Source organism: Chelonoidis abingdonii, chromosome 2, assembly GCF_003597395.2.
Source record: "Chelonoidis abingdonii isolate Lonesome George chromosome 2, CheloAbing_2.0, whole genome shotgun sequence".
NCBI lineage: Eukaryota > Metazoa > Chordata > Testudines > Testudinidae > Chelonoidis > Chelonoidis abingdonii.
In genome coordinates, this window is record NC_133770.1 from 303,566,607 (window position 1) to 303,594,114 (window position 27,508).

The 27,508-nt window shown below is 44.1% G+C and overlaps 1 protein-coding gene across 1 annotated transcript in view; it reads right to left on the reverse strand.

The window, feature by feature from the left end:
• The window catches only part of MAPK15 (mitogen-activated protein kinase 15), a 73,082-nt gene that overhangs the window by 31,229 nt on the left and 14,345 nt on the right, over nucleotides 1-27,508 (reverse strand). The window contains exons 7-10 of the mRNA XM_032787266.2: nucleotides 23,257-23,396; nucleotides 20,088-20,145; nucleotides 16,290-16,427; nucleotides 10,194-10,299 (exon numbers count right to left, since the gene is read on the reverse strand). Of these exons, the coding sequence (XP_032643157.1) occupies nucleotides 10,194-10,299; nucleotides 16,290-16,427; nucleotides 20,088-20,145; nucleotides 23,257-23,396 (442 nt within the window). The remainder of the gene's footprint in view (nucleotides 1-10,193; nucleotides 10,300-16,289; nucleotides 16,428-20,087; nucleotides 20,146-23,256; nucleotides 23,397-27,508) is intronic.

Here is a 27,508-nt window from a genome sequence, read left to right on the forward strand (position 1 = left end):
GATGTGTCTCTCCAAATCATGTGCTCTCCACACCTGTCAGCTTTCCCCCACCCCTTAGTTTAAAAATTCCTCTACAACCTTGTGATGAAGTGGGGCTGTTCTTAATGTTTCCTCTAAATACTGTGTAGGAGCCTCAGTTCTGACCAACACTCTGTCTTCTGTGGCAACTAATGGCCCAGGCCCAGGCTCTTCCCCCCTGCAAGGGGATGCTAAAGGTGTGGAAGAACAAAGAGATCAGGTGACCTCCTGGCCTGGGAAAGAGACAAAGGCCAGAAAGGAGGGGCTGAAGGGGTTTCAGTTGGGAGCTGGCTGGGGACATGGGTGGCTGCCTTGCTGGACACCAGAATGGACCCCTCTGAGGGGTCCGGTTCTCTGTACCTACAAGCTCTGTTTTAGATCATGTTCCTGTCATCTAACAAACCTCTGTTTTACTGGCTAAGGGTCACCTCTGACTGCAAAGTTGGGGGTGCAGGACGCCCTGGCTTCCCCAGAACCTCGCCTGGGCAGACACGCTGTGGGAAGCGCACAGAGGGGCATATGCTGAATGCTCCAAGGAGAGACCCAGGAGGTGAAGCCGTGTGAGCTTCTTGCCCTGACGACAGTCTGCTCCAAGGGAGAGAAGGCTCCCCAAAGTCCTGACTGGCTTTGTGGGGAGCAGTTCCAAAGCATCACCCGGGGACTCCATGACACGCCTCCTTTCCCAAAAGGTTCCACAGTTCCAAATAAACCTAAATCTCTCCTCTGAATACCACCCTGCAGTTCTGCCTGTTTAACTTGCCCTGTGCATGGAAGTGAAAGCATTTTAGAGAATGCTACCATGTAGGTCATGGATTTTAATTTCTTATCTAGCAGCCTAAATTTGGCTTCTAGGATCCCTCTCCTACCTTTCCCTATGTCATTGGTACCTACTTGTACCAAGACCACTGGCTCCTTCCCTGCCTTGTACATAAGTCTGTCCAGACATCATGATAGTTCCACAACCTTCTCAGCCAGCTGGCAATTCACCTTGCTGTTCTTCCAGTCATCACTAACCCAACTATCTATACTTCTAATAATCAAATCCCACATTACTATTATCCGGCTCCTTCTAATAACAATGGTTCCCTCCCATGGAGTTGTATCCTCAGTCAGAGAGAATACCATGACATCATGTGGAAGGACTGTCCCAACTAAGGATTTGTTTCCCTCTGCTCCAGCTTGATGTTTTCCTTCCCTAAGACTTTCCTCCTCCTCCATAGCACAGAGGATGTCAGGCTGGGGATGGGACCACTCTACTGGGTCCCAGAAAGTCCAGCCTATGTACCTCTCTGTCTTTCCTTAGTTCCTCCATCCACCCACTCAAGAGTCCACACTCAGTCAGAGAGGGCCATGAACTGCTTGCCCCAAATGCACACAGATGGAACCTGCCCACATGGCAAGTAATCAGATATGCAACATTCAGTGCAATAAACTGGATAGTCCTCACTGTACTGCTGGACTTCTGCCTGAGCTTTTTTTACTTGTTTGTTTATGGGGGAGGGGGAAGGGTAGTTATTGGGCTATGTTTATGAGGGATAGCTGGCTTTCATGCTCCCTTTCTAAAAGTCATTGCAAAACTCTGGTTTCTGCTCCTGTTCGCTAGCTCCTCTGGTTGCATACAAGCTCGTTTTTTAAACCCGTTTTCCCTGAGTTAGCCCAATCTTGCAAGAGATCCTAAAAGGGATTAGGGAAACCAAAGGACGGCAGGCTAAACCCTTGTTAGAAAGCTCTCCGCCTTGTATAGCAGGCCGCTAGGCTCAGCACACAGCTCCCCAAATAGACTACACTATAAACATCAAACAGGCACACAGCAAGCAAACACGCACACAAACTAACAAATTCACCCCAAGGACCACATGTAGTCACTTAGGGTGAGTAAAGCAGCAATCCTACAGAGCAGAGGAACTAGGAAGATATATAAAAGCACAAGGAAAAAAATACTTGCAGCTGATACAAATTTTAACGGACAAGAAATTATTCAAATAAAAAAAGTACTTTAGGTTGGGGAACTGTTAGAACTTAATAACAGAACACAGAACACAGTACTAGAAGGGACTGACTGGGTAACTGAGTTGAGTCCCCTGCTATTAGGCAACCATGTCATATAATCCCATTCATAAGTGTATTAGGGCTGCTCAGCAATTTAACAAATTAATCAATTAATGTGATTAAAAATTGTGATTAATTGCATTGTTAAACAATAAAAGAATACAATTTATTTAAATATTTGGGATGCATTCTACACTTTCAAATATATTGCTTTCAATTACAGCACAAAATAAAGTATACAGTGCTCACTTTATATTATGCACTGTAAAAAAACTCAATAGTATTTTTCAATTCACCTAATGCAAGTATTGTTGTGCAATCTCTTTATCATAAAAAGTATGTACAAAAAAAATCCTATTAAAAAATAAAACAATGTCAAATTTTAAAGCCTGCAAATCCACTCAGTCCTACTTCTTGCTCAGCCAATCATTCAGACAAACAAGTTTGTTTTACATTTGTAGGAGATAATGTTGCCCGCTTCTGGTTTACAATATGACCTGAAAGTGAGAATAGGCATTCTCCTGCCACTGTTGTAGCCAGCGTTGCAAGATATTTAAGTACGAGATGCGCTAAAGATTCATATGTCCCTTCATGCTTCAACCATCGCTCCAGGGGATGTGTCCATGCTGATGACAGGTTCTGCTCAATGACAATCCAAAGCAGTACAGATAGACACATGTTCATTTTCATAATCTGAGTCAGATGCCACCAGCAGCAGGTTGATTTTCTTTTTTGATGGTTCAGGTTCTGTAGTTTCTGCATTGGCGTGTTGCTCTTTTAAGATTTCTGAAAGCACGCTCCACACCTCGTCGCTCTCAGATTTTGTAAGGCACTTCAGATTCTTAAATCTTGGGTTGAGTGCTGTAGCTATCTTTAGAAATTTCACATGGTAACTTCTTTGCGTTTTGTCAAATCTGTAGTGAAAGTGTTCTTAAAATGAACATGCGTGGAGTCATCATCTGAGACTGCTATAACATCAATTATATGGCAGAATGCGAGTAAAACAGAACAGGGAACATAATTATCCCCCAAGTAGTTCAGTCACAAATTTAATTAACACATTATTTTTTTAACGAGCGTCATCAGCATAGAAGCATGTCCTCTGGAATGGTAGCTGAAGCATGAAGGAGCATATGAATCTTTAGCTTATCTGGTACATAAATTCCTTGCAATACCAGCTACAAAAGTGCCATGCAAATGCCTGTTCTCATTTTCTGGTGATACTGTAAATAAATAGCGGGCAGCATTATCTCCCATAAATGTAAACAAACTTGTTTGTCTTAGTGTCTGGCTGAACAAGAAGTAAGATTGAGTGGACTTGTAGGTGCTGAAGTTTTTACATTGTTTTGTTTTGAGTGCAGTTATGCAACAAGAAATAAAGATCTACATTTTGTAATTGCATTCACGACCCAAAGATTGCACTTACAGTACTTGTATGAGGTGAACTGAAAAAATCCTCTTTATCATTTTTACAGGTGCAAATTATTTTAATTCATAAATATCACTGATTTCAATTTACAACACGAATACAAACAATGACTATGAAAATGTACGAAGATACATCCAAAATATTCATCTTGAAAAGAGGTAATACATTTCAATTGGTATTCTATGTGATTTAACGTCTGCATAATTAAACTGCAATTTAATCATGAGATTAATTTTTGTGTTAATCACGATTAATTATAGCTCATAATAATCATGTGAGCTTTTAATCTGTGATTGAGATAGATAGCCCTAAAATCTTTTTATCAATTTTCAATGTGTTAGGTTATTTGCTCCCCAGTACTCCTATTGGAACCTGTTCCAGAACCTTCACTGTCTATTGTGTGGTTAGGGAACCTTCTTTTCTAGTTTCCCAGTCCTTAAAAATGTTTTAATTGTTTCCACCCAGTTTACGATTCTCACTTTGTTTTGGGCCACAATTGTTTTGAGCTTTTATACAGCTTTCTTCCTTGGTTTGTAATTAAGAGGTTGGATACCAAACGAGGGTCATATGCACAAGGGAGCTAGCAGGGACAGTGTCCCCCGCCAAAATCTCTGTGTCACGTGAGCCCAGACAGGGAGGAAGCAGCAGCGGTGGCTGGCGTGGAGTTCGGCTGTTGTGTTGCTTCCCCTCTTCTCCACCCTGACTCACTGTGATCAGTGTGGCTATCTGTTAAAGCAGGTACAGCAACTTGCGACTCCAAGTGGCAGGTAGCGAGAAGTGGCTAGTTTGGAGGTGAAGGAGGAGGGAGGCCTGCTGGCAGTAGCTGCCTGCTGCTTTCTTCCTCACAGGCTGCAGGGACACACAGTGTTGCCAACTGCCAGGGGAGCTGCTGCTTACCTTATTTGTCATCAACAGATAAGATAAAAGTTAATAGCACAGAGTGGTGTTTTCTATATCCTTTGACTTATAAAGGGTTAGCTCAAGTTCAGTAAGCCTCGTGCTGTACTGCTGACCAGAGCAACCAGGGATCAGAAGACACGGTTACTTTCAATATCTTTGAGGGAGGAAGTTTTCTGTGTGTCTGTTAGTTTTGATGTGTTCACTCTGTGGGCTCATGACACCAGACACGCAACCAGGTTTCTCTCCCAATCCCCTGATTTACTTGTTTTCTCTCTTTAATTAAAGTTCTTGTTAGAACCTGTGATTGTTTTATTTCTGGTGTGATGGACCCAGTGGAGACGGGTCTGGATTCCGCCAGGAATATGGTGGAGGGAAGGGGGGGGGGAGGGAAGGAGGAGAGGAGATGAGAGTGCTAATTTCTCTCTGTCTGTCAGATTACTTTCTCTCTCATGGAAGAGTGGTTTTGTTGTCTGCGTGCTTTAATATTCCTCTTGGAGATTTCGGTGTGTGGTTTGCTGTTGTGCGGTTGTGTTCGCTTTCTTTCGTTGTTCTTGCTTATGAAGATCCGTCGGTTAGATTTGGAGGGGAAAAGAGAAGTGGAGAGGTTGAAGGTGGAAATTTTCCTCTCTGTTTCAAAAGACTCCAAGGAGTTTTGGAATCACAGTGATCTTCCAAGGTTAACCAGGTGAGGAATGCCTTGGAGAGACAAGGTGGTGGTGAAAGGGTTTTACTTTCCTTGTAGTTAAGTTCCAGAGGGTCTTGGGGTCTTGGAGGTTCCCCGGGCAAGTTTGGGGGCAGTAGTGTACAGACACCTGGAATTCCTGCGTTTGGTTGGTGGCAGCGCTACAGGTTCTAAGCTGGTAATTAAGCTTAGAGGAATTCATGCTGGTACCCCATCTTTTGGATGCTAAGGTTCAGAGTGGGGAATTGTACCATGACACTACTGGAAGTCCCCACCAAAGACATCCCAAGAAACTGAGGGGGGAGGAGGCACGCATCATGTGAATTTTCCTTTTGCGTGTGTTTAATGTCTCCCTCCAAAAACTTTAAACTCCTGCACATGCCCCTGGAACAACCAAAGAAATAAGGAAGAGGGGGTTCTGGGCAAACAGGAGAGACTAGGCAGTTTCCCTCAGCATGCAAAGGAGAAGATTGTATAAATCTGAAATTAGAGATGGAAAGAACTATTAGTAAAACCTCTGAAATTCTTTTTATTTTTTATAATTTTGCATTTTATTTTTCAGGAATTTCTTATTTTGTTTTATCCATTCCCTACCCCATCAGGTCAGGTTCTTTCCCTGGGAAGGTAGGGGGTTTGCAGAGCGAGCCTGCCTGGCATTGATGATGGTGAGGAAGTGGAAGCTGGGCCAAACCCGAGGGGAACTGTGAATCCGTGCAGCTGGGCATGATTGGGGAGCCAGCCCCAACCCTGCAGCACAGGATCTACAGGAGCTGTCACTCCCGAGTGAGTTTGTTTTACTCTGTGTTATTTCACATTTGCAAATTCATAGGACTCAACTGTTAGTTATCTTCTCCATCCTCTGAAAGGCTACCACAAAGTTGTTTCTTAGTCATTCTCCAGGGATTTGTCCAGTCTAATTTTAAATAGCCAAAGTGATGCATCTTCCACTTCCTCTACACTCTTTCGAGCAGCACTCCAGACACTTCTTTCCTAGTCCATGCAATTGTCATCTGCAACCTCAACTCCTTGCTAACCACCTCCCTTCTCTGATTTTGATATCTGGCTCTCCCTTTCTTTTCATCAAAAATCTTCCCTACCCTCCTACACGGTGACTAATTTCGATGCTGATGTTCCATCCAATCCCTTAGAGGCCTAACTCCTCTCACTTTATTTCCAACAAGAGACCAGCTCTCTCACTCACAAAATTGGCCCCTCATTTGACCATATCTTCACCAATCATTGCTCCTTCAATACCAGAGTTTCCTCTCTGCCGACTGTCATTTTATTCAACATCCCCCATTTGTCCCCTGGCCCCCTGCCTGGGCCATCTATGACCTCTAACTGATCACCATCCATGATTTCTCAGCCACACTACCCTTGTCTCAGTCTCCACCCTACTTTACCAAATCATCCCATATGGAGAGATCTTGGCAGACCAGCAAAATGCCTGGACCACCACTGATAATTGGAATATTGATTATCATGCTCATTGCCAAAAGCAGCTAAATCAGCAGGTCTGAGCAGGCCTCTGCAATGGCTTTACTATAACTAAGCAAGCAGCTGGGGGGCGGGGGGGGGATTGAGGGGGAAGCTGGTCCTGTGCCCTTCCTGATAAGATCTCTGTTGAAACTGCTGAGGTACGTGTTTTAGAAAAAACAGGATGCTTATCTAGATCTGCCCTTTGGGATGTGTTTGTCAGGGTCCTCAAAACATGCAGACTCTGAAAAAAAAATCGAACAGATGCTTTAAGGAAAGCTCCTTGCTTAACCTTTGAAATTGTTTGCTTAACAAGTTTTTGTGACATGTTATTGTTACACTAACCTGAATAAATAAGGGAAGGAAGTATGAGGTAGTTAGACTCTTCATGGAAACTTCATGGACACAGCTTAGGATCCCCAGTGGCAGCTGAAAGATGGGCCAATTGGATGGCTGTGGTTGTACCACTCAAACACCACTCCAGAATTCGGTAATTACTGATTTTGGGGGTGTTTTACTAACCTGTTGCAGAGATAGGTAAGTACTGTTTGTGCCAGACACCTATTGGTCGGATGGCCGTGTTTCCATTGATTTATTTCCTGCCACTGCCTCACCAAGAGTAATAGTTACCAAGATCTTTGGGTTTTTAGAACAACAGTAACAGAATTGGAAGCCCCAGCAAGGATTGGTGGAGAGGAAGAAGACAAATGGTACGAACAGTTTATCTATTGCAATAGAAAGTAAAAGATGGTGTGTTGGGGTGCCTCCCTACAAATGCCTGTGTCATAGTTTGAGAGTTAATTTACAGATAATATGTCCAAAGGAAAGGAAACATCTGGAAAGGGAGAAGGGTTAAAAATTATGTTGGGAAACAGCTTGACTGATTTTATACTTTACTACTGATAGCTTGCAACTTCCTACAAAGCAGTTTTCAGAGAAGAAGTACATTAAGAAAAGAAGGATATTACTGTGTAACGATCTTTCATTAGGCAAAAGTCCCGCAGACATGTAAAGCCCTGACTCCACTGGGAAGGGATGTAAAATTGGGTCCCTTCCTGAGTGCCCAAAGGGTGGGGAGGGGGAGGAGGGCCCTAAATTGTGTGGGTAACAATTTACTCCTTTCAATGTCTAACTCCTTAACTCCAAACCCTCCTTCCATACCTCCTCTTGTTCATGCAGAATCTTTCCAATGGACAGGAGGAGAGATGAAGAGGGAAATCAACAAATTTTGTCATGATCCCCCTTCTCCCATATAACCATTTTTTAGGTCACTTGCCTGTTCACTTCTAACCCCTCCAGACATTCCTGTGAACCCATCCCCTCACTTCCATCGCCCTTACACTCCTTGCCTACTCTCCTACACTACTTCTCACCATATGCCTAATCCTTTGCCTTACAATTTAAGATTTATCCTCTCCATTCTTTAAGAAATAATAATAATAAAATAATCTCCTACTTCTCTGACCTCCTACTTCTCTGACCACTACTTCAATGTCTCTTTTGTTTGCTTCTTCTCCCACTACCCATGAGAGTTTCTCAGGATCCTCCCTCCTCTTTAACACTATAGACTCTGCCTTTGGATAATTTAATTCACTCACACTATTTCAAACATCATCTCTGCACTGATTACTCATAAATCTTTCTCTCCACTCCTGACTAGTTTTCTTCTGTCCTATCCTGGACCTCAGACTGTTTTGAATGTCTTTTCATGACTGTCTCACTATGAACTTAAACTTACCATGGCCAAAGTCAGATTCCTTATTTTCCCTTCAAAGCTGACTTAATTTTCCCCATTCTCCATCACCATTGACAAAACCATTATCTTCCTTATCACTCAAGGTTGTAATGCAGGTTTTTCTTAGATGCTTCCCCTACCCTGATCATCCAAATGGTGTCTAAAGTCAATATTTTTCTTTTATCTGTGCAACTAAAAGGTCTCATTCAGGCTCTCATAATTTCTTGATCTGGAAAAAGGGGTAAACAGTGAGATGACTAACTTTGTCAAGGATATAAAACTACTCAGGATAGTTATTTAATCTTGAATACTCTGTGCAGATCTGGTCGCCACATCTCAAAAAAAAGATATATTGGAATTGCAAAAGGTACAGAAAGGGCAACAAAAATGATTAGGGGTATGGAACAGTTTCCATTATGAGGACAGATTAACAAGACTGGAACTTTTCTGCTTGGAAAAGAGATGACTAAGGAGGGATATGGTAGAGAGCTATAAAATCATGACTGGTGTGAAGAAAGTAAACAAGGAAGTGTTATGTAGTCCAGTGGTTCTCAATCTTTCCAGACTACTGTACCCCTTTCCAGAGTCTGATTTGTCTTGTGTACCCCCAGTTTCACCTCACTTAAAAAACTACTTGCTTACAAAATCAGATAAAAATACAAAAAAAGTGTCACAGCACACTATTACTGAAAAATTGCTTGCTTTCTCATTTTTACCATGTAATTATAAAATAAATCAATTGGAATATAAATATTGTATTTACACTCAAGTGTATAGTATATAGAGCAGTATAAACAAATCATTATCTGTATGAAATTTTAGTCTGTACTGACTTCACTACAGCTTTTAATGTAACCTGTTGTAAAACTAGGCAAGTATCTAGATAAGTTGATGTACCCCCTGGAAGACCTCTGCATACCCACAGGGGTACATGTACCCCTGATTGAGAACCACTGATATAGCCCTTCTCCTAACACAAGAACTAGGGGGTCACAAATGAAACTAATAGGCAGCAGATTTAAAACAAATAAAAGGAAGTATTTCTTCACACAATGCACAGTCAACCTGTGGAACTCTTTGCCAGAGGATGTTGTGAAGGCCAAGACTATAACAGGGTTCAGAAAAGAACTAGGTAAGTTCATGGATGATAGGTCCATCTATTAGCCAGGATGGGCAGGGATGCAAAACCATGCTCTGAAGTGTCCCGAGCCTCCATTTGCCAGAAGCTGGGAACGGGTGATGGGATGGATCACTTGATGATTGCCTTGTTCTTTTTCATTCCCTCTGAAGCACCTGGTATTGGCCATTGTCAAAAAACAAGATACTGAGCTAAATGGACCACTGGTCTGACCCAATATGGCCGTTCTTATGTTCTTGTCTTGATTATGGTGTCATACTTCTCTCTTCTCTTCCCAGCATCCACATCACCCCATTCTAGGACATACAATATAATACTGCTAAGATCATCTTCTTTGGACACTACTCTAATCTTATCAGCCCCTCTCTAAGTCCCACCACTGATCCTCCTTTCCCTTTATCTCACTGCTTTGTGTCACATTTCTTTGTATGCAGCCAAGAATTTCGTTGGCATTTTTACTATCCTATTGAACTGCAAATTCAAGTCTAATTTACTTTCCACCATCAAATCTCAGTCTGTCTCAGACATTCCTTCTCCACATCTCTCTCTCTCTCCAACTGAGAATGTGGGTTTCAAGTTATTCTCCCCCCTCCCAAAGATGTAGCAGCATGCGACAGTGTGATGAGCAAGGTCGGGTATAAATTCAGGACTAGGGATGGGTGGAAGGTGAATGGGACGAGGAGATAGGCAGGATTGAATGTCTGTGGAACAGGTGGCAGGTAATCTGGAGAAGTAGTGTTATAGGAAGCAGAATAAGAGGAGCTACCTCATACAGTTTATTCCGATATTCTGCCACAGACAGCTGGATATCATCATCTAAAGGAAGAATCACACTGTAGTCCAGAGACGGCTCCTTGGCGGGGCAGTGGAACCTACCAAGTAACAAATATATGATGAAATCTGAGAGTGAACAACGCCTGTGCATGCACGCACACACACACACAAAAGGAGAGGCACTAGATATTAATAGATTTTAAGGCTAGAATGGAGCATTAGATCTAATCTGACCTCCTGTATAACATAGCCTATAGGATTTCACTCAGTTACCCCTGTATTGTGCCCAATAAACTGTTTGACCAAAGAATATCTCCTGGATAGGCATGTAATCTTGATCTGAAGACTTCAAGAGATAGACAACCCACCACTTCCCTTGGGAGTTTATTCCAATAGTTAATGGCCCTCACTGTTGAAAATCTGTGCATAATTTTTAATTTGAAATTGCCTGGCTTCAGCTTTCAGCCACTGGTTCTTGTTAAGTCTTTCTTTGCCATATTAAAGAACTCTTAGTACCCAGTATTTTCTCCTCTAAAAAGTATTTATATACCATAATCAAGTCAGTTCTTAATCTTTTTGATAAATTAAATGGATTGAGCTCTCTAAGGGTGGGTCTACACTACAAAATTAGGTCGAATTTATAGAAGTTGATTTTTAGGAAGCGATTTTATACAGTCGATTGCATGTGTCCCCACTAAGCACATTAAGTCCTACTGCAGTGGGGGGAGGGATAGCTCAGTGGTTTGAGCATTGGCCTACTAAACCCAAGGTTGTGAGCTCAAGCCTTGAGGGGGCCATTTAGGGAAGTGGGGTAAAAAACTGCCTGGGGATTGGCCCTGCTTTGAGCAGGGGGTTGGACTAGATGACCTCCTGAGGTTCCCTTCCAACCCTGATATTCTATAAGTCCACAGAGTGCATCCACAGTACCATTGCTAGCGTCAACTTTCAGAGCTATCCCACAGTTTCCACAGTCTTCGCTACACATTGGAATTCTGGTTTGAGCTCCCAATGGCTGATGAGGCAAAAACATTGTCACAGGTGGTTTTGGGTAAATGTCGTCAGTCGCCCCTCCCTCTGTGAAAGCAACAGCAGACAATTGTTTCACGCCTTTTTTCCGTGCAGGAACCATACTGCTTTCAGCAGACGGTGCAGTAGGACTGCTAACCATCATCATCCAACCACCGCTTCCACTGCAACTCTGCTCTCCTGATGCCATGAATCCATCTTGCAGGTCCTCTCGTCATTCGGTATAAATATCTATTCTCATGGCATCCGTTGTCATCCACCACCTCTGCTGCACCTCTACATTCCTGCAGACGCCACACCACGGCAAGCATGGAGCCCACTCAGCTCACTGCTGCTGTTGTGAGCACTGTAAACATCTCATGTATTATCCTGCAGTACGTGCAGGACGAGAACCTGCAAAAGCAGGCTACAACAGTGCAGTCATGATAGTGATGAGGACATGGCCCGGGAAAGAAAAACAGACTGGTGGGACTGCATAGTGTTGTGGGTCTGGGATGATTTCCAGTGGCTGCGAAACTCTTGCATACGTAAGGGCACTTTCATGGAACTTTGTGACTTGCTTTCCCCTGCCCTGAAGCGCAAGAATACCAAGATGAGAGCAGCCCTCACAGTTGAGAAATGAGTGGTGAGAGCCCTCTGGAAGCTTGCAACACCAGACAGCTGCTGGTTAGTCAGAATCAATTGGAGTGAGTAAATCTACTGTGGGGGCTGCTGTGATCCAAGTAGCCAATGCAATCACTGAGCTGCTGCTATCAAGGGTAGTAACTCTGAGAATGTGCAGGTCATAGTGGATGGCTTTGCTGCAATGGGATTCCCTAACGTGGTTGAGGCGATAGATGGAATGCATATCCCTATCTTGGGACCGGAGCACCAAGGCAGCCAGTACATAAACTGAAAAGTGTACTTTTCAATGGTGCTGCAAGCACTGGTGGATCACAAGGGACATTTCACTGATATCAACATGGGATGGCCGGGAAAGGTACATGACACTTACATCTTCAGGAACTCCTGTCAGTTTGAACAGCTGCAGGAAGGGACTTACTTCCCAGACTAGAAAATAATAGTTGGGGATGTTGTAATGCCTGTAGTTATCCTTGGGGACTCAGCCTATCCTCTAATGCCATGGCTCATGAAGTCATACACAGGCACCCTGGACAGTAGTAAGGAGCTGTTCAACTATAGGCTGAGGAAGTGCAGAATGGTGGTAGAATGTCCATTTGGACGTTTAAAAGCGCGTTGGCGCAGTTAACTGACTCGGTTAGACCTCAGCAAAACTAATATTCCAATTGTTATTGCTGCTTGCTATGTGCTCCACAATATCTGTGAGAGCAAGGAGGAGACGTTTATGGTGGGGTGGGAGGTGGAGACAAATGGCCTGGCCACTGATTATGTGCAGCCAGACACCAAGGCGATTAGAAGAGCACAGCAGGGTGCGCTGTGCATCAGAGAAGCTTTGAAAAACAGTTTCATGACTGGCCAGGCTGCAGTGTGACAGTTCTGTTTGTTTCTCCTTGATGAAAACCTGCCCCCTTGGTTCACTCTACTTCCCTGTAAGCCAACCGCCCTCCCCCCTTTGATCACTGCTTGCAGAGGCAATAAAGTCATTATTGTTTCAAGCATTCTTTATTAGTTCATCACACAAATAGGGGGATAATGTCAAGGTAGCCCGGAAGGGGCAGGGGAGGAGGGAAGCACCGGGTGGGTTGGCAGATGAGGAAAGGACAAGGCCACACTGCACTTCAAAAAACTTATTGAATCCCAGCCTTCTGTTGCTTGGGCAGTCCTCTGGGGTGGAGTGGTTGGGTGCCTGGAGCCACCCCCATGTTCTTGGGCGTCTGGATGAGGAGGCTATGGAATTTGGGGAGGAGGGTGGGCAGTCACACAGGGGTAGCAGCTGTGGTCTGTGCTCCTGATGCCTTTCCTGCTTCTCCACCAGATGCTGAAGCATATCAGTCTGATCCCCCAGTAGCCTCAGCATTGCATCCTGCGTCCTCCCATCACGCTGCCGCCACCTCTCATCTCGCTCATCCCTCCTGTCCTTGCGTTCATTTTCTGCTTTCCTGGACTCTGATATTGTTTGCCTCCACGCATACTGCTGAGCTCTTTCAGTGCAGTAGGACTGCATGAGCTCAGAGAACATTTCATCATGAGTGTGTTTTTTTCGCCTTCTTATCTGAGCTAGCCTCTGGGATGGAGAAGATGGGGGAGCGCTGAAACACTTGCAGCTGTGGGAGGGAAAAAAAAAGGTAGAGTAATATTTAAAAAGACACATTTTAGAGAACAATCGGTAACCTCTTTCATGGTAAACCAAGCTGTTAACATTACATAGCACATGTGCTTTTGGTACAAGGTCACATTTTGCCTCTTATATTGAGAACCTGCCAGTTTAGTGAGAGATCACATATGCAGGGCCGGGCAACAGAATTCGGCTTGCAGGCAGCCATGGTAAGCTACAGTCTTTCAACTTCAACCTTCATAACTTGCGGTAATGGTTTCAAACAGCAGCACCCTCCTTTCCCATACCAAGCACCCATTGGGTTAGCCATTTAAAAGGAGGGGCTGTACTGGTTGCGAATGCATCCCAAGTCTTCAGGGAAAATCAATCATTAAAAAACGCTTGCTTTTAAACCATGTTTTATATTTGCAAAAGTACACTCACCAGAGATGCCTTCTCCGGCTTCATGGTCCGTGAGCCCGCCTTGGGAGAGTTGGGAGGATATTGGCTCCAGGGTGATAAACAGTTCCTGGCGGTCAGAGAGAATGGTTTCTCCGCTTGCGTGCTGTGCACTATCCTCATCTTCCCTGTCCCCAAAACTCATCTCTGTGCATGAGACTCCCCACTTGCAGGTGGCCACGGACAGTGGTGGCATAGAGGTAGGAGGCCCCCCCTAGAATTGCATGCAGCTCATCACAGAAGCAGCCTGTCTGGGGTTCTGACCCGGAGCAGCCGTTTGTGTCTTTCATTTTTTGGTAGGCTTGCCTGAGCTCCTTAATTTTCACGCAGCACTACTGCGGGTCCCTGTTGTAGCCTCTGTCCATCATGTCCTTGGAGATTTTTTCAAATATTTTGGCATTTTTTCTTTTGGAACAGAGTTCTGATAGCACAGATTCGTCTCACCAAACAGTGATCATATCCAGTACCTCGAGTTCGGTCCATGCTGGAGCTCTTTTGCGATTCTGGGACTGCATGGTCACCTGTGCTGATGAACTCGCCACACTGGCCAAGCACAGATTCATCTCACCAAACAGTGATCATATCCAGTACCTCGAGTTCGGTCCATGCTGGAGCTCTTTTGCGATTCTGGGATTGCATGGTCACCTGTGCTGATGAACTCGCGACACTGGCCAAACAGGAAATGAAATTCAAAAGTTCCCTGGACTTTTGCTGTGTACCTGGCTAGTGCATCTGAGTTGAAAGTGCCATGCAGAGCAGTCACAATGGAGCACTCTCGGATAGCTCCCGGAGGCCAATACCATCGAACTGCGTACACACTACCCCAAATTCAATCTGGCAATGTTGATTTCAGCACTAAGCCCCTCGTTGGGGAAGAATACATAAATTTATTTTAAGAGCCCTTAAAGTCGACAAAAATGGCTTCATCGTGTGGACAGGTGCAGGATTAAATCGATCTAACGCTGCTAAATTTGACCTAAATTCGTAGTGTAGGACAGGGCTAAGTTTCTCACTGAAAGATTTTTCCACTCCTCAAATAATTTTTTATCGCCTCCCTGCACCCTCTCCAATATTTTGACATCCCTTTTAAAAAAGATGACTCCAGAACTGGACAGTTTTCCAATATCAATCTCACCAACACTGTATACAAAGGTAAAAATCACCTCCTTACGCCTGCTCCCGTTTATGCATCCAAGGATCACATTAACTCTTTTTGCCATAGCATTTCACTGGAAGCTTATGCTGCTGAGTTGCTTGTTCATTATGACCCCTAAATACTTTTCAGAAGCATTGCTGTCCAGGATACAGCCCTGCATTCTGTAAGTATGGCCTGCATTCTTTGTTTCTAGATATATAATCTTGCATTTGGCTTTATTAAAACATTTTATTTAAATGGGTCCAGATTTCAAAGCTCTACCTGCCCTGTCCCAATCATTATTTATCACACTGTCAACCTCTACATCATTGCTGATAAAATTTGCAGCTTTTATATGTACTTCCTGATATTTGATAAAAATACTGAACATCATTGATCCTAGTTCAAATCTCTTCTCCCCTATAGGAAAAGAGGAGGAGGGGGAGATACTTGAACCTGGGGTCTCCCACATCCTAGGTGAGTACCCTAACCACTGGGGTAGAATTTATGAGGTAAGTCTTCTTCCTCTGCCTCTTCTTCCCCAAATAGTTTGTGTGAACTCACCTGAGAGCCCTGAACTGGTAGGCAATCTCTGATTATACCTGCTCAATCAGGCACTGCACAGAACTTAAACGGCCAAATGTCTATCTTCCTCTTGTCTGTGAATTGCTCAGTGGCTCAGCTAAGAAATAGGCATCTAGATGCCTGGAGGGAGGCAGCAGTGCACATGCTCAGAGGCAGAAACACATGCATCAAGGGAACTTTTACTCAAAAAAATGTAGGTGCTAAGTGAATTTAGGCCCCTGAAGGGTTTGGTCAGGGGCAAGGGTGCATTACAGTGCTGCCAAAACCAGGACTTAGGGACTTAACTCCTTTTGTGCATTCAGGCCTAAGTATCTTTTATCTGCACAATTATCTTTATCAGCTAAACTTGTAATCTCATAAAAAAAATTAGATCAAGTTTGACAAGATCTATTTTCCATAAAGCCAGGTTGACTGGTATTAATTATACTCCCATTATACATGAAAGGGTGACACATGAGAAACCACTGAGAGCTACAACAGAGAGAGAGATCTGAAATATCACATACTAAGGCACCCTCACCTTCTCACATGAAGAGCAGAAGAAAGAGGATTGAAAACTACCATTACCTTCACCATTTCACATGGCAGAAGGGAAACTTGTGCTGGTAGCAGCTACACAAGAGGCTTGGAGGAGGGGTTGGGAAATTTCACACTGGTATTGCCCTCACCTTTTCACATAGGGATGTTGCAGGGCCTCTTCTGCGGTCAGCCGTTTATCAGGGTTAAATACTAAGAGCCTTTTTAGAAGATCCAAGGCATGAGCGGGGGTAGAGGAGGGTAAAATTTCCTCAATTGTCACTCGTTGTCTGAAAGGCAAGAATCAAAGTTGTAACTCTCAGTGCCCAATTTCACTGCAAAAACCTGTATCTCAACCCTGGGAATCTCGTGGAGGTAACTCCTAACCCCAGATTTCACTCCCAAGGAGTGGTTTGTGACTAATGCTACCGTTTTGTCAGGGATGTTTTTAGTAAAAGTCAGGGACAGGTAATAAACAAAAAATCATGGAAGCTGTGACCTGTCCTTGACTTTTAATAAAAACATCCCTGACAAAATGCAGAAGGAGGAGGGTTCAGCACCCTGCCCCTCCCACTCCCTGCCACAGCGGCTGGGAGCTGCAGGGATCCAATTGCCCAGCAGCTGGGAGAAGTCCTCCCCCCACTGTCCTCTGGGGCTGGGAGCTGCAGGAGGGGGATCCCCCACTGCCCATGGAGGCAGGGAAGCTGCAGGAGGCCCCTGCCAGCAACAGAGTCTAGGGATTTGTAGGAGGCCACTGCCAGCAGTGGCAGCTGGGGAGTTGCGGGGGGGGAAGGGCCCTCCACTGGTGGCAGCTGAACAGCTCCAGGGTCCCTCTGCCGCCGCCAGCTGTGAGCTGCAGGGGGTCACGCCACCCACAGAGGCCAGGCAGCTGCAGGATCCTCAATGTCACAGACCTCACTGAAAGTCAGATTCTGTGACTTCTGTGACCTAATCTTAGCATTTGCCATGACCCAACCACACTCTGTCATTCTCATATAACTAGATTATTGTGAGGTCTCCAACCTAGCTAGTTAATGACATGGAAACATTTTTCTTTCTTACGAAAAGTTACAAAACTAAGCAAAGAAAAAAAGCAAAATATCTTGTTAGGAATTTAAGATAGAAGTAAATCAGTAAGAACATATACATAAAAACTGATTTAAGTTTTTTAAAAGTCAGTTCAAATTAAAAAATCATCACTATTTTTAACTGTGTTGCAATGTCATAGTAATCACCTTTTGGGTGAATGGATTGGGGGCACCAGAATAGGGGAGGCGAAAGGGCCATGTTGGCCCTCCCGCTTTTGAAAGTTGACAGATCTGGCCAGTCCACTTTTCGCTACAGGCCAGGCCCGCCTCCTGCCCCTTTTCTTCCCCCACATGGGCCCACCCCCGGCCAGGCCAGAAGCTAGAGCCCAGACCGGGAAGCTGTGGGAAGACACAGACCCTCCACCAGCCCAGGGTAGTGGGGCTCAAGAGCAGCCCCTGATCCATGTCCCTACACTGTGGGCCCCCTGATCAGGGCAGATGGAGGGTCTGCAGCTCCCCGGGCAGCTCTTACCATGGCCTGGCTACTGCTCTTTGGCCCCTGAGGCCCCGCCCCCAAGCCAGCCTGGAAGCCAGAACTAAGTTGGGGTAAGAGCCGCGTGGGCACCTGTGCGGAGCCACAGACCCTCCACCTGCCCTGGGTGGGGGGCACAGGAGGTGGGGACAAAGGCAGGTGGCTGCTCTCAGCTGCCCCCACCCAAGTAGGTGGAGGGGCCCAGGCTCCCTGACCCAGCTCTGGCTTAGCTAGGGTCTTGTGGGAAAGAGGAGGGGCAAGGGTGGAGCCATGGAGGGGGAGGGGCCTTGTGCCCTCCCCCCACCACTTCTAGGAAGAATCCGTCACCTCTATACTGGATACTCAACAGTATCATCTCTCCATTTGTCACACGTCCTGTTTACTTGTATTTATCTGTTTCTGTTGTGTGGAAGGGATGGTTAGTGGTTATGGTGTTCTTTGAATATAATGATTCATGTTATACATGATAAGGAATGTAATACTTCGATGTTGGCTGTTGATACACACATATAGTGATCAGTTAAAGTTGTACATGAAAAGAACAGCTACTTACCTTACAATAACTGCAATTTGAGATGATTTATCTGTGTGGATCCCTCCTAAGGTACACATGCACCTCATGAACGAGATCAAAATTTTTGACCTGCAGTGTCTATCGGGGCATGCCTGCATCCTACATATCTTTGTGCCTCTCCAACTGCCTTTCCCTAATTCAGAAACCCCATTAGGATAAGACTCAGAAATAGGGATGGGGGCAGAGTGTGTGGATCGTGGGATCAAATGAATAAAATTTATTTAAGAACCACGATTACTGTAAGGCAAGTAACTTTTCCTTCCTCTTTGAGTCCTATGCATGGATCCCACTCAAGGCGACTAGTTAGCAATATTAAATTAGTAGGAGGAGGAACTAAAGCCAAAATTATTTATGAAAGCAAGCAAAATTTGGAGACGTACTGGATTTCTTAAGTTAAAGAAGCTGAACAAGATGTCCTCAAGTTCCTGAAAGTGTCATGGGTTGCCACTGTGACAGACAACAAGACAGTGAATTAGGAGGAGGAAGATTCACCATGATGGCTGCTACCAGTCTCCCAGTGTCCTGGGATCCACTAAGACACCACTGAGACTTTATTGTCCTGACCTTGAAAGGTGTCCTGACCAGATCAAGACAGAGACATCACCCCATCCACCAGCTTCAACTAAATCTTGACCATCACCTAGAACCTACACTTTGGGTTCCACTTCCCCTCCCTGGAGTGTCATTTTCTTTCCCCGCCCTTTTTTTTTTTCCTCTTTCCTATCTTCTTTTTGTCTGATAAGAGTCTGATTTAGCCTCCAAGAAAGCTCTATCTTTTGCAATATTAGCTGCTTCCCTGGTCACAGCAAAAGTAATGTCCTAAACAGCCTAATGCTGGTAAAAGTTTCCCAACTGTTAAGAGTGGCTGATAAGACCATGTGCTGGGCCTGTAACTTCCCAGCAACTGGACTGCAAGGGAAAGAAAGCGTTAGAGACAGAAGCTGCATTTTCTATCTTTGCTGATCTTTTTTCTCTGTATTTCAGCAAGTTGTCTGGCTTTGTCTTAAAGAAAAGATGATTGGACTTCAACAACTATCAAAGACTATCTTAACTCTCTCTCTTTCCCCAAAGAGAGACACTTAATATCATCTTTAATATGATCTGAGACTTTCAAGCAGGGATCTTCTGCTATAAAAGACTATACTGCGATGTTATTGACATGAACTGTGACCGCATAGATCATTGTTGCAACCAGGGTCCTATGGTTGCACCAGGTCTTGTACAGGTGGTAGTTTGCTGGTTATGATTATGCTGTCTGTATGTGTGTATCATTTTTGCATTTGAAGTTTTGAATATTGATTATGTACTTGTATCTCAATGCATTTGATTCTAAGCAGCCTCGGTGAAGCATTTGGTCAGCTTCTTGAGAATAGGCACTTACTGAAAATAGTCCTATCAAGAAACACTTAATTGACAATGGACTTTGGGAGGTGCCAATCTACATCTGAGCTTTCCTGGGAACATTCAAACTAACATATAAACAATGGCATCAGCCTGCAAAAAGCTGAATTATTCATGGACATGTAACTTGCCCAGGTGGCTACAGACTCCATCTTGTTGCTGTGACTTTGCACAGAAGAAAAAAAGGGGTTTCTGCCCACAAGCGAGACAATATAAAAGGCCCCGGAAGCCTCTCCATTTTGTCTTCAGCTGGCTCAAGAAATCGCCTTTCCACCCCCAAGAGATGCCTGAACTGGAACAAAGGACAGTAACTACAGGAGCGTGAATGATTGCTGGCCCCTGGTTGCTGAGCTTTTTTCCACATTATATCAATGTTGTGTTTGTTTCTGCTAGTAACACAATGGAAAAGGCTTACCTGGAGCTTATGCGGTTAATAACAGAGGCTCTGTAGTCTGAATGGATAGCTAAAATATCTGCAACAGAAAACAGATTTAGTGAACACCCTGGGCAGGATTCCCAGAGCCACGCAGTTTGAGACTTAAAATCTTGAATTCGAACCTAAGGAGTTAATTTTGGTAGAGAAGATTCAATAATATTTTACCAATCTCTGAAGCTTTCCGAGAGAATCTCAACTGCTTTACGCACATTAATGAATGTAGCCTCACAGCAAGTTATGAGGTATTATACGAAAGAGTCCCATTTAGCAGATTGCAAATTGAAGAAAAAAAAAAGATTCATAGCTGGTGCTCTAGAGATAGTAAGTGAAAGAGCAGGGTTTATAATCCTGGAATTTCTGCATGGAGGAGAATATTTCTGATAGTAGAGAACTGTTTGTCTGCTAGATTAAAGACACAATAAGATTGCAAACTGAAGCCAGATTAATTCAGACTAGAAATAAGGTTCTGATTTTTAAACGGTGGGCTTGTCTATATGAACACTTACTACATGGCAAGCTGGGGTGTAAGTCTATAGTGCCCAGCAGGCTAGTGTGCTAACTTGTTGTATGGACCCAACTGCTGTGCCCTAAAAGTTCCATAGTCCACTTTTATTTCACTTTGAAATGGGAGTAGATCAAAGTGCACCCTGGAACTTAATGTGTTGTAGCAGCATCCACACAGCCTGTTAATGCATGGCACACTATTGTGCTGTAAATTTACTAACTGTTCATATCAACAAGCCCCAGTGAGTGTAATTAACCACTGGAACAATTTGCCAAAAGATGTAGTCAAGTCTTCATCACTTGGAAATCTTTAAAATCAAGACTGACTCTCTAGAAAACATGCTCTAGCTCAACCACAACATATGGGCTTGATGCAAAAATTCTTGGGTGAAATTCTATAGCCTGTCAAGTATCAGAGGGGTAGCCATGTTAGTCTGGATCTGTAAAAGTGGCAAAAAGAGTTCTGTGGCACCTTATAGACTAACCAACATATTGGAGCATGAGCCCACTTCGTCGGATGCATCCAACGAAGTGCGTATTCACCCATGAAAGCTTATGCTCCAATACGTTGGTTAGTCTATAAGGTGCCACAGAACTCTTTGCTACTTCTATAGCCTGTGTTATGCAAAACAGTTAGCCTAGATCAGTGGTTCTCACCTACAGCCCACTCGCGGCCCAATCAGCATGCAGCTGTGGCCCATGTGACATCCATGTGACAAGGTGGTGGTCAAGGAAAGTGTGGGCCCCTTACTGAATGGGGGAGGCAACCTAGTGACAGAGGATGTGGAAAAAGCTAATGTACTCAATGCTTTTTTTGCCTCTGTTTTCATGAGCAAGATCAGCTCCCAGACTACTGCACTGGGAAGCCAGTATGGGGAGGAGGTGACCAGCCCTCTGTGGAGAAAGAAGTGGCTCAGGACTATTTAGAAAAACTAGATGAGCCATGGGGACAGATGCGCTGCATCCAAGGGTGCTAAAGCAGTTGGTGGATGTGATTGCATTATTGCAAATTATGCATTATTTGCATTTCATTAGCTTTGAAAACTCATGGTGATCGGGGGACCTTGAAAGGTCATCAAGTTCAGACCTCTGCCTTTACTAGCAGAACCAAGTATTATCCCTGAGAGTTTTGCCCCAGATCCCTAAATGGCCCCCTCAAGGATTGAACTCACAACCCTGGGTTTAGCAGGCCAATGCTCAAACCATTGAGCTATCCCTCCCCCTTATGAGGAGAGGCTGAGGGAACTGGGATTGTTTAGTCTGCAGAAGAGAAGAGTGAGGGGGATTTGATAGCTGCTTTCAACTACATGAAAGGGGGTTCCAAAGAGGATGGATCTAGACTGTTCTCATTGGTACCTGATGACAGAACAAGGAGTAATGGTCTCAAGTTGCAGTGGGGAAGGTCTAGATTGGATATTAGGAAACACTATGATGAAGCACTGGAATGGGTTACATTAGGGAGGTGGTTGAATCTCCTTCCTTAGTTGTTTTTAAGGTAGGCTTGACAAAGCCCTGGCTGGGATGATTTAGTTGGGTTTGGTCCTGCTATGAGCAGGGGGTTGGACTAGATGACCTCCTGAGGTCCGTTCCAACCCTGATATTCTGTGATCCTCAGGGCCATACGTACAAACATACGTACGTACATACGTGTGTGTCTATAGAAAGAGAGAATATACATGCAGCCCACAGAACACAGAGAGCTGCATATACAGCCCACAATGGTAATAGATTGAGAACCACTGGCCTACATGATCATAATAATCCATTTTGGCCTCAAAAAAAATAAAATAAAAGGACCTATAAATTTCAGGCTCCCAGTTCTGTGTTCAGGTGACCAGGCCAGGAAGTCTGACTGACTTATTACATTAACAACCTTAATATATGTAACTCTGTCATCAACTACCTCCATGCATGCTAGAAGCAGCATGTTATCTCTTATCTGATCACTGTGGCAAAATGGCCAGTTGGTATGGTGGGTCCCGTGCTTTTCTAAGCAGTGGGGAGGAGAGGGTGTCTAGGATGCTACCCCTTCTCCCTGCTCTTCGGGCTCCACTACTGGCCTGGGAAGGTGGTAGAGAAGGGAAGTGGGGAAGGGTCTGGGTTTGCTCCTCACTCTGAGCCCCAGACTCTCTCAACCCCTGTGGTTACTTACCTTCTTTCCCCTTGGGTAGGGTTACCCTTGGTCCTTGATGCTGGGGAAGGGAGTCTCCCTGCCCTGCTGGGGCAGGGTCTCCCTTCCTCCAGTTCTCTGGTCTTTCAATTCTCAGCAACACATCTCCAAACTCCAGTCCTCTCTCCTTCCTCACACCACCCTGTCTGCCTGGAAGCAGGGTTTTGTTTTGTTTTTTTATTAGGTTCCTGATAGGGCCTTAATTTATTACAGGTGCTCCAATTAACCTTTAGTAACCTTCCCTAGTTTACAGGGAACCATGTTTTAATTAGCCTAAGGCTTACATAAATCTCCCCTCTCCCACTGCTCCCTGGCCCTGCTGTATCACATCACCTAAGGTTTTATTTTCCACACTGTCCCCAGCATTCCACCGCTCAGTCTTCTAAGTTCCTGGTAGACAGCAAGAATGGCTCATAACTGGCATTCTTTTATGCAACCGGGCTGCTAATACTTCCCTTCATGGAAAACTCTCACCTTCCTGGGATGGGGCAGGAATGACACTCAAGATCTGCTCTATCTGATTCACTGTGGATGTTCCAGGAAAAAGAGGTTTTCCAAGCAGCATCTCCCCCAGAATACAGCCAATACTCCACATGTCCACACCCTTTGTGTAGCTGCAAGAAAGAAGAGACTTATCAAGACATGCCAATATGCTTTTGTAACACTGACAATATGCTTCTGTAACCCCGAGACCCCCTTCTATTTCTGTTTTCCTTGCAGGATGGTCAAACATGTCTAATTGCCCCACAGGAGATGCTGTGCTAATGGGTTGTTGCTGTAAGGGAAGCCAAAGAAAATATGGAGGTATCAATCAACCAAGGGATTTCTCGTAAAGGTCTGTTTGAAATAAGCAGTCAGAGGACGTTAATTACACAATTAAAGGTGACGATAATAATTAGATAAAAATCTGGGGTACTCATATGACTAAAGAAAAAAAAAACCAAGACAAGCTGATTTCTGGGAACTGACATGGTGTGGTCAATGACAACACCTCTTGGGATCTTAAATATCCAGAAATCAGTTAAAATTACTTAAGCAGAGTGAATGGGGAGAATGATATAAGAGAGACTTTGTCAACATTCATACTCCTTAACCCAATATCTATGTTTAATTATTTAAACTACTAACTTGCATAGTGAAGCCAACAGAAGAGCAAGGCTGACATTTAACTTCTATTCTTAATAAAAAATAAACCAAATATTAAAAGAAAGAACCACTTGAAAAGTGGCTAAACAAATCTTTCTAGACAAATACAATAGCCTTTTTAGGTTGCTGCTATAATTAAAAAAAATAGTGGATAAACGGAATGCAGTAGATGTGATAGTATCAAATACTGTATTAAAATCTAAAACTATGTCTCATGAAATTTAACTGCAATAATTAATTCAAATTGGCAGGGATATCATGCCTCCACACAGATTAAAAGATGGCTTGCAGGACCTAAGCAGAAGTTTTATTATGTATAACAGCATATCAAGTTTTGGGGACTCACATGGGTTGGTGGTAAGTCTAGTGCAATTTTAAATTACATACATAGATCACTGACACCAATTGATCTAGATCGCCTTGTAAGCAGAGCGCAAGCAACCCACTTGCATTTTAATATGGCCAAGTGTAAATGTATACATCTGGGAACAAGAATGTACAAGATTAGGAACTCTATCATGGGAAGCAGACTTTGAAAGGGGCTTGGGTGTCACAGTGGATAATCAACTGAACATAAGCCCCCAATGTGAACAGGGGACTCTTGAGTAGGAATAGAAGGGTTATTTCTCCTATGTATTTGGCACTGGTACAACCACTGCTGGAATACTGGGTCTAGTTCTGGTGTCCAAAATTAAAGAAGGATGATGATAATTTGGAGAGCCACAATATTGATATTCAGAGGAGCGCCACAATATTGATTAAAGGGCTGGAAAACATGCCTTACAGCAATAGACTCAAGGAGTTCAATCTATTTAGTTTAACTAAGAGAAGTCTAAGGTGTGAGTTGATCACAGTCTGTAAATACCTACATGGGGAACAAATATTTGATAATGAACTACTGAATCTAGCAAACAAAGGCCTGGTCTACATTACACATTTATACTGAATTTAGCAGCATTAAACCGAATTAACCCTGCATCCGTCCACACAACGAAGCCTTTTATTTCGATATAAAGGACTCTTAATATCAATATCTGTACTCCCTGATGAGGGGAGTAGCACTCAAGTCGGTATTGTCATTTCAGATTAGGGTTAGTGTGACCGCAATTCGACAGTATTGGCCTCCAGGAGCTATCTCAGAGTGCACCATTGTGACCGCTCTGGACAGCAATCTGGAGTCGGATGCACTGGCCAGGCAGACAGGAAAAGCCCAGCGAACTTTTCAATTTTATTTCCTGTTTGCCTAGTGTGGAGCGTTGATCAGCATGGACTGTACGGGAGATACTGGATCTGATTGCTTTATGGGGAGACAAATCTGTTCTATCAGAGCTCCGTTCAAGAAGTCGAAATGCCAAAGCATTTGAAAAAAATCTCCAGACAGAGGCCACAGCAGGGACTCAACACAGTGCTACGTGACAATCATAACGGAAAGCCAAAGAATCAAATGGACACTCATGGAGGGAAGGAGTGGGGACTGAGGTCTCCAGCTATCCCACAGTCCCTGCATTCTCCAAACGTATTTGATTTTTGGCTGAGCTTACCAATGGCCTGAAGTGGTCAAAAAGCATTGGTCCTCGGGTGGTATCAGGAGTATGATGTCGTCATTTATCCCCTCCCTCCGCCCCCGTGAAAGAAAAGGGAAACAATCATTCGCCTTTTTCGCATATCACCGTTATGTCTACTGCCATGCTGTGTAAGAGGCGTGTCTGCGGTGCGTGAACAGCAGCATCCCTCTCCCCTTCCTTTCGTTTGATGGCAGACGTACAAAGCCTTTGGAAACCGTTCATATCCCGTGAGTTGCTCCTGGTGGGCCTCTGTGAGTCGCCGATGGCGCCTGGGCAAAATGGGAATGATCTCCGTCATTCTGGACAGATGGTGCAAAAGGATTGAAAACCTACCTCATCATAGCAACTGGGGCTGAGCTCCTCACCCCCTGCACCTTTCATGTCTAATGAAGATTCTGTACTGCTGGACTATAATAGCAGTGGAGGCTGCCTCCCCTCATTTTATCTCACTAAAAAGTTCAGTGTTTCTTATTCCTGCATTCTTTATTACTTCATCACAACATGGGGGACACTGCCACAGTAGCCCAGGAGGGGTGTGGAGAAGGGAAGCAACGGGTGGGGTTGTTGCAGGGGCACCCCCTAGAATGGCATGCAGCTCATCATTTCTACGGGATATCTGGTTCTCTAGTAGATTTGCCCCATATTCTAGGCAGGACTGACTCTATTTTTAGACAAAACATCAAGAAGGGAATGACCTGGGGAGTCATTCCCATTTTTGTCCACGCGCCCCTGGCCGACCTCAGCGAGGCCGGCCAGGAGCACCCATGACAGCAGCAGATGGTACAAAAGGATTGATAACCGTCATTGCCAATTTCCAATTGCAGATGGTGATATAGGGCTGGTAACCGTCTCTGCTACCTTGCAAAGGCAAATGAATGCTGCTGTGTAGCACTGCAGTACCGCATCTGTCAGCGGCATCCAGTACACATACGGTGACAATGACAAAAGGCTAAACAGGCTCCATAGTTGCCGTGCTATGGCGTCTGTCAGGGCAATCCAGGGAAAAAAGGCACGAAATGATTGTCTGCCATTGCTTTCACGGAGGAAGGATTGAGTGACGACATTTACCCAGAATCCCCTGTGACACTGTTTTGGCCCCATCATGCATTCGGATCTCAACGCAGAATTCCAATGGGCGGGGGAGACTGCGGGAACTATGGGATAGCTACCCACAGTGCAACGCTCCGGAAATCAACACTAGCCTCGGTACATGGACGCACACCGCCAAATTAATGTGCTTAGTGTGGCCGCATGCACTTGACTTTATACAATCTGTTTTAAAACACCGGTTTCTGTAAAATCAGAATAATCCCGTAGTGTTGACATACCCAAAGGTGTAACAAGAGCTAATGGTAGGAAGTTAAAGCTAAAAAAAATATAGACTGGAAATAAGGTGTCAATTTTTAACAGTGAGGGTAAACAACAATTGGAAAATTTACCAAAGGTTGTGGTGAATTCTTCATCACTAGTGCTTTTTACATCATGGTTGGATTTTTTTTTTTTTTTTTTTTTTTTTTTTTTAAGATATGCTCTAGCTCAAACAGGAGTTATTTTAAGAAGTTCTTTTGTCAGTGTTATACAGAAAGTCAGACTAGACGATCCACGTCATCTCTTCTGGCATTGGACTCTATGAGTATGAATTAATCCCTTGGAAGAGGGTGTTTACACAACAGGTTATTAAAATTTACAGAGCATACTAAACTAGGAGGAGCAATAAACACCAGTGGAAAAAAATATGTGCGGAAAATAGCAAAGTGAGATTTAATATGTACAAAATGCAGCTGATATACATTGTGAGAAAATCTAACACACTGAACCTTAGTGGAAAAGAGAAACCCTGGAAGCAAAAATAGCTAATTGAGAGACTGAAGAGTGAAATCTTATCTATGTAGGTTTTTGTACTGAGTCCATTACCATGTGGTGCGATACTTAAATTGAGCAGCGTATTAGACATGCATTTGCAAAGAAAGGCTGCTATAATGTTCGACTATGTGTGCAAAAGCATCACATCATGC